Source organism: Apis dorsata, unplaced genomic scaffold (assembly GCF_000469605.1).
Source record: "Apis dorsata unplaced genomic scaffold, Apis dorsata 1.3 scaffold_772, whole genome shotgun sequence".
Taxonomy (NCBI): domain Eukaryota; kingdom Metazoa; phylum Arthropoda; class Insecta; order Hymenoptera; family Apidae; genus Apis; species Apis dorsata.
Genome location: NW_006263920.1, coordinates 151,396 through 162,882, shown reverse-complemented (window position 1 = coordinate 162,882; position 11,487 = coordinate 151,396). Strand labels below are relative to the sequence as shown.

Sequence of the window (11,487 nt, the reverse complement as noted above, 5' to 3'; positions counted from 1 at the left end):
ATATATATATATGTACGCACGCGCTTACGTACACATAAGCAATATTTACAATTTTTTCTCGGTAATCAATCACGCATTTTGAGAACAGCAATTAATATATGATATCTAGTATTTAACTAATTTAAATTGAATTATTATCATTATTATTATTTTATAGCTATTATTATACATAATATAAGAGTATAGATTTTTCTCCTTTGTCCTTATCCTTATGGAAATAGTAGAGATAACTCAACTCAATATATTCTTTCCTTGTTTTTAACACAAGGAAGTGTTTTATGTGTGAATTTTGCATATATAATATAAATATTTTATTAGTAAAAAATTGTTTAACAATATAAATTTATAATATTGAAAATAAGCAGAAAATGAAAGACTATAGGTTTTAAAACCTGTTTTATCAAAACTATGTCTGTATAAATACAATATTAATGAAAAAGCAAGTTATGACAACAATAAAATAAAATACTAATTTTGTTATGAATATAATAATCAACTAATTAGTTACGTATTATTTGTTTTAAATAGATCTATATAAAATTTTTAAATAAATATTTACTGAACAGTATATGAATCAATACACTTTTTTTTAAATTTATGTTTACTAGGCCTTTAATTATTCGTTGTTAGAAGAATAAGAAGCAAGACAAAATTTAAGCAGTAAAAAATGACAAAAAATCAGAACACAATAATTTTATCATCAATACCTATAAAGTTTAACGATAGTATATATCGTTTATAATTGTAAAACTACAAAGAAATTCATAATGTTACAGGACAAGGAGACCTGTTTTAACATGTCTAAATTATGTTTATAATTTATTTCAGATGATACTGAAAATCACTATTTATAGTTGTTAAGAATGTGGAAAGTCGATAGTATGTGTTTCATTACCAAAAATTAAACGCAATCTTTTCATAGGTGGCGGAGGAGGATCAAGATTTAATTCGCGTTTCTTATGTCGTTTTTCACGATCTCGAGTTTTATGTTTTTTTTTACGTTTACTTCTTTCCACACCTTCTACACGTAATACTTCGTATTCAGGTTCATAACTATCTTCACTTAAACTCGTACCCGATTCTACGATGTCTTCTAAAACTGGCGAACGTTTCATGCGAAGAGTAAGTTTTAATCTGCCAGTTCTCTCTGGAGTAGTTGGACACACTTGGCAATTAGAACTATTCATTTGCCATTGATATTCTGTAGGAGTTGTTAACTTTTGTGCACTATCATTACTACAAGTTGATAATCTATAATAAATAATTTTTTTATATGTATATTTTTTTAAATAAAAAACAAAATATGAAAATATTTACCTCTTTAAACTTTCATTATGTATGGAATTTTCTCTTAATTGACTATTACTATTTGGATCTAATAATTGATTTTGATTGCAATTAATTGGTGGCCATGGTTCTTGCGGAAGTAATACTGGAGGTTCAACTTTATTGCATTCATCATTGTATTGCATTTCTTGTAAATGCGACGTGAGTCCAGATGTATAACGAGTTTCTTGTTTACGTCGCATTATTGATGGTATTCTAATATCTTCCAAATTACTTTCTTTTTCACTAAATTCATAAATATCTTGAATACCCGAATCATCATCAGCTACACCAATTTCAGTAGTAGCTAATTCCTTTCGATCTTTCTTTTGACTTCTTGTTAATCTACTTTTTGTTTTTTCTGTTTTATTGCGAGTTTTTGAAACAGATGCAATTATATTATCAGTTATTTTTTGTTCTGTAATACTTTCTAATTCTTCGGTTTCAGAAATTGCAGATTTCTTTTCATTTAAAAGTTTTCTTCTACTTTTATGAGATCTTAATGTCGTATGTAATGAATCATTTTTTTGCACAGGTTGTTTTAAAATAGAATTATGAGTATCTTGTATGTTACATTTATTAATCTCATAATTAATAGTTTCCATTCTACTGAAATTTTTATTTTCTTTACAGGAATCTGTTCGAGAATCTTGATTTGTTGTACATGTTTCAATCATTCCAATTTTATCAGATTTTATTTCAGACATTCCAATATTAGTTACATATATATTATCTTTCATGATTAAATCTTTTTGACAATTCCCTTTATTATTTTCTATAATAGTATTTTCTTTAATAAAATTTATTTTACCATGTTCAGTATTATTTGAAGACTTATTAAAGTCTGAATCAAATCTATCAAATTTATTTGTTTCATTTTCTATTAAATATTTAATCAATTTATTTGAATTCGTAGAATCATTTTTCTTTATATCTTTGCTAGATTCAAGTATATCAAATGTAGGTGTTGTTGTATCAGTTTCTATACAATTTGAAATTTTAGCTGATTTCAAGTGAATTAAACATATTTGTTCTTCATCTTTGTAAGAATAATCTTTATGCACGAATTCACAATTTTTTTCTTTTTCTTCCTTTAAAATTTTTCTTTCAAATTCTAAATATTCTTTAACACAATCATTTGACTTTATTGGCGTAATAGAAATATTGTTTATATCTTTGCAATTTTCAATTAAAGATAAATTATAATGACCAATTCGTGACTGATGATTTTCTTTCGAAATTATTTCGTTTTTATTAGTTTCATGTAAATCATCTAATCGATTTTCAGGCATGGAACTTATATGAACTGAATCACAGGAATTTGTACTATAGTGTTCTTTTTTAGAATTGGAAGTATTAATATTATCTACTGAATTAGAATTAATTTCTACAATAATATCAGGTATTTCTTTTTCATTTATCAATTTGCTATTTATTTCTCTATTGTTTTTAATGAATGTGTCTGAACATTCTCTTTGAAGATTAGAACAGGTTGATTGTTCTAATATATCATGACATGAAGTCTGAACATGGCAAATATTATTAGTTTCTTCATTTAAAGTACTCCTTGAATGAGTTTTATGTAATCTAGAATACATTATTTCTTCATCTACTCTATCAGAATCTTCTTTACGATGACTTATATCTTCTAATTCAATATTTTTTATTATGGAACCATTTAAACAAGGAGATTCAACTTTTTCCGAAACTTTGTTCTTCTTTGATTCTGTTCTTTTATGAATTCTATATATGAAATTTTTAATATTATTTTTTAATATTACATTATTTTTAATATTAATAATTTTTTTATTTTAAAATTACAATATTTTGAATCATAAAATAAAATATAAATAAATCTTACCTGGACGATCGAAGCGTATGATTTTTAATATTATTCTGATGACCATTATCACTGTCAAATTTACATAATTGTTTATTTCGAAGATTTCTTGACACGGAATTTGTAGTAATAGCAGAAGGATGAGGTCGAGATGTTTGTAATACATTTTCTCCATTATTTATAATAGGTTGTTGTTGAGCAATGTCAGAAAATCGACAACCTTGTGCAATTAATAATTCTGCATCATATTTTGTTAAGCCCTTTCTTCTTAACTCTTTCATACTAAGACTTTGTGGTGCTATTGCAGCATTACCAACAAGGACTGCATTTTTCTCTGTAAGTGCTGTATCAGCTTGTTGTTTATTACGACTTAATGGTTGTTGTCTATGTTTCGTACGATTGATGCGATTGTCTGTTTCTCGTAGACGATATCCTATAAGAATTTCATGATAAAGATATATATATTAATTTAATTAATAATTAATTATTTCAGATTCATCAGAATTTAAAAATACCAGAGGAAAGTTCTTCTCCTGGTTTTTGATTTGCAAATGCTCCAGTTCCTCTCCTTTCACATGTTTCACATTCACAGTAACAATTACCATCTCCAAAAAAATCTTCTCCATAAAAACAAGTAATTTCTTCTCCTACTTCAATATCACGAAGAACTTTAACACAAGCTGTATCTCTTCCTGTTGCCACAAACTGCATTTTACATAAATTAAATATGAAAATTAATATTTTTACATAGTTAATATAATTATAATAATAATAATAATTTGTATAGATTCATTAACCTTGCAATTAGCTCTACAATCATGATTAATATATGCTGCTGGACCTAACCATAGTTGTGCACAATTTTTTCTGCAACTAAACATAACAGAAAAGTCATTTTTTCCTGGATGTAATAATGCTGCTTCTTCCTAAAATGGCGTTTTATAAATATAATAAATTAAGAAAAATACTTTAAACTTTTCTTCATGTTTTATATATAAGCTTAAACAAACCTTTTCGCTAAGTTCTGCAATACAGCCAACAAGACAAGATATTTTATCATGTTTTAACCATTTTCGAGTTGCACAAATTTTGGCACCTTTTTGACCTTCAAGACTATACCTATAACATGGTTCTATTGCAAATCCAGAATCCTTATCAAAAACTTTTAAATATCTGTAAATCTAAAGAAAATAAAATAAGATTGATTTACAAAAGAATTTTATGAAATTTTAAAAAATATTTAATCTGTATAACTCACATGTTTTTCTAAGTTTATTTGTTGTTGTTTAGATTTTGTATGAGGAAGTCTTGCACCCCAATCACCACCCATTAATTTTTTATAAGTTTTTTCATAATTTTGGGTTTGAATAAATTCACAAATAATTTTACGGAGTTCATCTTTATTTGCTTTTAATGGTCTATACCTTTATTGTCAAATAAATTTTACATATGATGATTTCCTGTTACAAGTCTTGAAAATTTATTTAAAAATATATTATTTAAAAATATATACCTGATATTCATTTTATGGGTGGTAAATCCAAGATAAGGATCTAATACGAGAGAAGTAGCTAGGTCATCATTGTCAGACAGTTCTTTAGGTGTCATACCACCACAACTACCAACATTGTTAGGTTGCATCTTTGCAGCCACTAACCCACCTAATCTTCGCTCCTGCTTCCGTATTATAGCTGCTGAGCCTTGAATGGATAGACAATCCACCACCATTCTGTAATCTGTACTTTTACTATTGAAATAAAAAATTAATTCAATTAGTTTAAATAATTAATAAATTAATAAATCTTAAGCAATATTTTCAAATATATATTTTTAATATATTATTATATAAAAAATAATAATTTTCTTATTAAATTTTTCTATAATTGATATTCATTTTTTCATTTTTTCTTAATATCAAAAATAACATATATTTTTATATTTTTATAGTAATAAAGATGAAAAACAATTTTTTGTTATATATAAATATAATAATAAAAAAGAAATAATAAAACTAATAATTTAAATATAATCTTATAATATAGAAAAAATAAAAATATGAAATAAAAAATGTTATCAGCATTAAGTAAATAGTATATAATAAAATAAAAAAATAAATCAATTTTTGTAGAAAGAAGAATGAATATGTTAATTTTAAATAAAATTTTTAGTTGTGAAAGTAAAAATTAATAAATTGGACAAGGATAAAAAAAGGACAAATAATGAAAAAATGTAATTCTTTTCAAAAGAATACGCTACTAAAAATTTCGAATCACCGATATGTCATTTACTAATCAGTTGTTTAATTTTTTTTTCGAACTGGAAAAGAATCAAACAATGAAGTAATATAAGTGATATAAGTTCAAAAAAATGGTTCATCACAATAATATGCTATTTTGACAATATAATAGAAATATCTGGCGATCATGCTCTGAACGCTAATGGCGCAGACGAGCCAGAGCGCTCCTAGAGGCATGCTGCGCTCCAATTTAATAAGAAAATTTATCTTCTTATTGTGATATTCAATAATAGTCAAAGTCATTAAATTTTCGTCAAACAATTAACTTACCTTTAAGAAGCTCTCCTGATAACAAAAATTACACATTTTGCTAACAATTTCTGACTTTTTTGGAATAAGATGAAGACGCGTTCGGATCTATCATGGCAGATCTACTATACCGTATACACTTTCCCTATTTTCGTAATATAAAGAGAATGATCATCGTATTAAATTTTATGATTTTTTTACACCATAAATAAAATTTAATGTTTTCTTTACTAAATTAAATAAAAAAAGAATAATCATTTAATTGAAAATATAACAGAGAAAACCCATGTTTTGGAACTACAGACTATCGCGTACGTCATACATATATATCTTGAATACAATAATCTAGTAACTTTCTTGATTTACTAAACTATATGAATTTCAGTAAGATAATTTAGTTTAAATTTTGTTTTAAACATTTATTAATAATATATTTAAAATTATAATTTCATCTACATTAGTCATTGTAAAAATGAAACATATATATATATATATATCAAAGAAAATTCTAATCCATTTTTTTAAAGATAAATCTAAATAATAAAATAGTTAATTTAGTAATATAGAATTTAAATGTTGTGGTACTTTGTTTCCATGACAACCGGTTTCTAACATTCTATAAAAATAATAAAAATAATATTCAGATGGTTTCATTTACGGTTTTTAAAATGTTCTGATATGATATTCATTATATTTTATAATTTGTAATTATTTCGATTAAGATTATTTAAGTTTCAATATTGCAATAATAGATGTTAAGTTAAATATATTCTTGTTATTTTATTAATTGTGTACATTTAGTATTATGCAATTAAAAAATATAAAATGAATTCATGGCACAATTAAATGATTAGATTAAGATTTATTATAGAGTAAAATAAAAAAATTTGTAAAAATGTAGAAAATTTTTTATGTATATGAATTTGTATATAAAATAGAACTTCAAAATTTGTTATTAGTTAGATAATACTTCAATTGTTACCAATCAATGAATAATTTTTTATCAATTTGTCTAAATATAAATGCGCTTGCGCCAATATATATTGGTGGATGCAAAATGAGACAAATGCATTAATAATTATATGGTATAAATAAAAAATTTAGAATATTAAATACAAATGGTATCTTAAATCTTAATCAACAAATGAACTTTCCTTATCTTTCTTATTCGATAATAGATTATAAGATACAAGACGTGCTAATTTGTCATTTCTCTAGATCTTACTTAATTGATATTTATTAATTTAGATATACAAAAATGACATTTGAATTCAATGAAAAAAAAAATCAACAGTTAAAAAATATTAAAGCTGGTTTAATTGACTTCGTTTCTGGATCACTTGGTAATAATATGATATAATATTCAAATACAATATTAAATTCAATATATAAATAATTTTGAATTTATAAAAAATAAATTGCAAAATAAAATTCATCTATTATTCTTTTTTTACAAAAATTCATATAATTTTTTATTCAAAACATTTTATATATAATTGAGCTAACATATTTAAATTACATTTAACCTTATTGCTATTAAATATTAGAAATTAATATTTTAAATATTAATAATAATTAAATAATAATTATTTTAAATATAGATCGAGATATCAATAGAAATTAAATTATTTACTTATAATAAAAAATTAAATTTATACATTTTTATTCTATATCATTGATTTATTTGTATTTAAGGTGGGATAGCACTTGTTTATGTTGGGCAACCATTAGATACAATAAAGGTAAAAATGCAAACTTTTCCTTTTATGTATAAGGGAATGGTAAATTGCTTTTTACAAACATTAAAGACAGATGGAATAATGAATGGTTTATATGCAGGAACTATACCTGCATTAGTTGCTAATGTTGCTGAAAATTCGGTTTTGTTTGCTGCATATGGAGGATGTCAAAAAGTTATTTCTAATATTTTGGGTAAAATAGTTTTTTTAAAAATAATATAAGAAAATAAACTACAATTCATCACTATGTTAAATCTAAAAAAAATTTCTATACATATATATATCCAATAGGTGTTCAAAAAATACAAGATTTGACATCAATTCAAAATGCATGGGCTGGATTTTTTGCTGCATTTTTTTCTTCATTAACACTATGTCCTACAGAACTTATAAAATGTAAGCTACAAGCAATAAAAGAAGTTCAAATAGAAAGCGAATCATCAATAAGTGAAGTTAGTATAACTAAAATAAAAAAAAAGAAAAATTAATATATAAATATTCATGAAAATTAAATTTTGAAAAAAAATATCTTGTTTAGAAAAAAATTGGACCATGGGGATTGACACGTCAAATTCTTAAAGATCAAGGCATGAGAGGTTTATTTACTGGGTTGTCATCAACCATAGCACGTGAAATGCCTGGTTATTTCTTTTTTTTTGGAGGTTATGAAGTGACCAGGGAACTTTTAGCAAAACCAAATGAAAATAGAGATGATATAGGATGGCAAAAAACCATGGTAGCTGGTGCTGTTGGTGGAAGTATTTTATGGCTTGTAATATTTCCAGCAGATGTGGTTAAAAGTAGAATACAGGTTAATTTTATGATTTAAACAATTTAAATTATAGATATAAATAGATTTTATATTTTATTTCTAATTTTTTTTTAAAGGTAAAAAATTTGAAAACTCCTCCACTAATAGTTATGAAAGATATTGTAAGAAATGAAGGTATCAATTCCTTGTACAGTGGTTTGAAACCAACATTAATTAGAACAATACCAGCAACAGCTACATTATTTGTAACTTATGAATATACTAAAAGGTTTATGCTCAATTTTTTTGAAAATAATTGATGGATAAAAATTATATTGTTTTGTTTAAAAATTCTAAGAAAAAAAATAAAAATAAATTAGTTTGAAAATATTTAACATAAAAATAATTTTTTTACATATTTTTCTGTAAAAAAATAAAAGAATTTCTTAAAATAAATAAATTTTTACATATTATATGTGCAAAATATAATATTTAAAATATTTATATATATATATATATAAAACAATATTTATTTATTGAAAAATACTTACAAAGAAGTTTAAAAAAAGATTATAAATAACTAAGAATTTACCTTTTCTTTTTTTTTTCTTATTTTCGAATAAAATTTTCTTTTATGAAGAAAATTATTTTGTTTAAAAATCATTATGTTTTTTGATAAATTAATTGTTTTAAATATTCTATTTTTTCATCGTGAATATATGACATCCATTCATGTTCATTAATCTAATAAAAATTCAAAGAATCTCAAATTAATACAATATATATAATAAAAAAAGAATTTATATATAAAATAATAATTTTGGAAATTACTAGAATTGGTTCATATCCAATAGCTTTAAGTTGTCTGAGTTGTCTCTGTATATATCCATTAGAATCATTATGACCTAATACAATTCCTGAACTTGATAATATAAATAAAATTTTCCAATTTATATGCTTATTATTTTTAACACTTTTAATTGTGTCTGTTTGCATTTCTGATAAAATAGATTCAATATTAACAGAATTGTTATATTTATCCATACCAAAAATAATTTCTCTATTTGGATAATGAGGTAAAATGTAATCAACATATACATTTATTCCCAATTTTGTCTAAAATATTAAGATTAATATATTATATTATTATTTTAATATATTATTTTATTATCTTAAGCATTATCTCTCTTTAAATAATTTTGTAAATATATACCTTGCATAAATGTACAAGTTCAGTCTTTAATTTTATAATTTTATCCTTTCTATAAATATCATCATTACAACAAAATTTCTAAAATAATAAAAATTATTTTTAATATATTTAACTATAAATTTTTAAAAAAAAATATATTAATTTCATATATGATACCTTTGTTAAATATTTATACATATTATTATTTAGCATTGGTCCTTTGTAATAAGGCATTTCTATTTCAACTGAGCAATGTAAAATTAACCATTCATTTGTTATCAAGTTTAAATTATTTTTATATACTTTTTTTATAAAGTTAGGTTCAAATATATATTGAATTAGTTCTGGTATATATATATTTTTCATTGTTAAAAATGTAAGAATGCGTACAAATGTTGCTGGAAATCTACATTTAATATATAAAAGAAATTACTAATCAATATAATTTCATCATCTATATATGTAACATAATATTATAAAAAAAAAATTTACTTTTCAATTTCACAAGCTCTGGTTGTTTTATAAGTTGTTATTATTTCTTCAATCAATTTTTTATATATATCAGCATAGTAATCTGTATTAGGAGCAACAGTACATATACTATAAATAATTCTTTCAATATCTTTTAATCTTGCACTTTTTATTTCAGTTACTATTCTAAATTAAAAATAAATAAGTTAAATAAGTTAAATGTCATATTTTTTCTATTGTTTAATTTACCTTTCCATAATTTTATTTGTTAAAATTTCATCATATACATGTAAACTTCCAAATGCATGTGCTATATGGATCAAACATAGTAATGATAAATTTGGTATTATATCACGTAAATACTTCAATAAAAGTTGAAATTCTTCTTTACAGTGAATACATTCACTATACCTATAAAACATGCATATACATATACATACATATATATATATATAAAATTATTATACAATAAAAAATTATTTACGCATAATAAATTACTTACCTAATAAGTTTCATAATTGATGCTAAAGTTATGCTATCCAAGTTATTAATATTTTCAGAAACTTTTTTAATTATAAGTGGCATCAAAGTTTTATTTTTAATGCTTCTTTTTTGTAAAAAAAAACTTCTCGCTATTATACCTAATTCATTTACAATAAGATCAGGCATATATTGTTCTAACAGACATTCAATTTCAAACATATTTATAGCTGATCCTATATTAGTTAAATTTAAATAAAATAACAATTGAACTAGTGATTTTATAGAAAGTTTATTTGATTTCGAGCTTAATTTTCTTATTGCACGAAATAAATAATCAGAATTTTTATCTTGAAATTGATAGAATGCATCACTCATTAATAATAATTCTTTAGTATTTGATGGATAAAATCGTTTTAAACATTCATTATTTAATTGTTTCATAAACTTTTTATAAATACTCGTTTTTTTTATTATATCATTTAATACAATTAAACATTGCATTAATATCTTTATTTGCTTATTTTCTAATACTGGTAACTGTTTAATAAAAACTTTCAAAATGTTGTCGTAAACTGATAATTCTAATAATTTTGAATCAGTTAAATAAGAATATGTCAATTTTTTAATAGCATTAAAAATTTCATTTGTGGATTTATTGGACCAATCTGTAATTTGCAATTCATTTAGATCTTCACGCGTAATTTCTGTATGTGTTTTAATACGTGGAAAAATTGTATCATCATAATGCATCGAATTTTCAAAATACGAATGTATGATTTGATGTTCAAATAAATTATGATTTTTTGATATAAATTTATCTTGAAAAGTTTCATTAACTGCAATTGTTGTAAACGTACGATACGGAAGAAAGTATTTATAGTTTTTTACAAACTTATTTAAAATATAATTATTCCATATATAATTATTCGTATCTATGTAATATAATTTATTACATAACCTTAAAATTATTGTTTTCGTATAATTATAGTTATAACTTATAATAATTCTTGTGATAACATTCATTTTTTTAATTTTATGAAAACATATACAATTTCTTAAATTTTTGTTAATTTCAAACAAAACTTTTTACATAAATTAGAAACAAGAGCCAAATTTTTCCCATATCGACAATTACAATGT

General features: G+C 22.9%; 2 protein-coding genes and 1 long non-coding RNA gene across 4 annotated transcripts in view; 2 read left to right on the top strand and 1 right to left on the bottom strand.

The window, feature by feature from the left end:
• Nucleotides 1-592: 592 nt before the first annotated feature.
• On the bottom strand, nt 593-6,086 carry LOC102677819 (histone-lysine N-methyltransferase KMT5B-B-like). Its single transcript, XM_006622826.2, has 9 exons — nt 5,733-6,086; nt 4,680-4,913; nt 4,425-4,590; nt 4,177-4,347; nt 3,964-4,092; nt 3,682-3,871; nt 3,188-3,599; nt 1,318-3,069; nt 593-1,251 (listed from the first exon to the last, which is right to left on the bottom strand). Exons 2-9 carry the CDS (start codon nt 4,892-4,894, stop codon nt 858-860), a joined length of 3,429 nt encoding a protein of 1,142 aa, XP_006622889.1. The 5' UTR covers nt 4,895-4,913; nt 5,733-6,086; the 3' UTR covers nt 593-857.
• Nucleotides 6,087-6,374: 288 nt separating this feature from the next.
• Nucleotides 6,375-8,665, top strand: LOC102677075 (mitochondrial ornithine transporter 1). 2 transcript variants are annotated; one of them, XM_031513853.1, is made up of 6 exons: nt 6,375-6,415; nt 6,960-7,054; nt 7,407-7,643; nt 7,742-7,902; nt 7,989-8,261; nt 8,339-8,665. In XM_031513853.1, exons 1-6 carry the CDS (start codon nt 6,390-6,392, stop codon nt 8,519-8,521), a joined length of 975 nt encoding a protein of 324 aa, XP_031369713.1. In that variant the 5' UTR covers nt 6,375-6,389; the 3' UTR covers nt 8,522-8,665. The 2 variants fall into 2 exon arrangements, with proteins under 2 accessions (XP_031369713.1, XP_006622883.1); XM_006622820.2 differs by lacking the exon at nt 6,375-6,415 and having other exon boundaries at nt 6,850-7,054.
• A 2,339-nt stretch (nt 8,666-11,004) lies between these two features.
• Nucleotides 11,005-11,487, top strand: part of LOC116186484 — a 2,575-nt gene continuing 2,092 nt past the window's right edge. The window contains exon 1 of the long non-coding RNA XR_004151492.1: nt 11,005-11,217. This is a non-coding gene — a long non-coding RNA (uncharacterized LOC116186484). The remainder of the gene's footprint in view (nt 11,218-11,487) is intronic.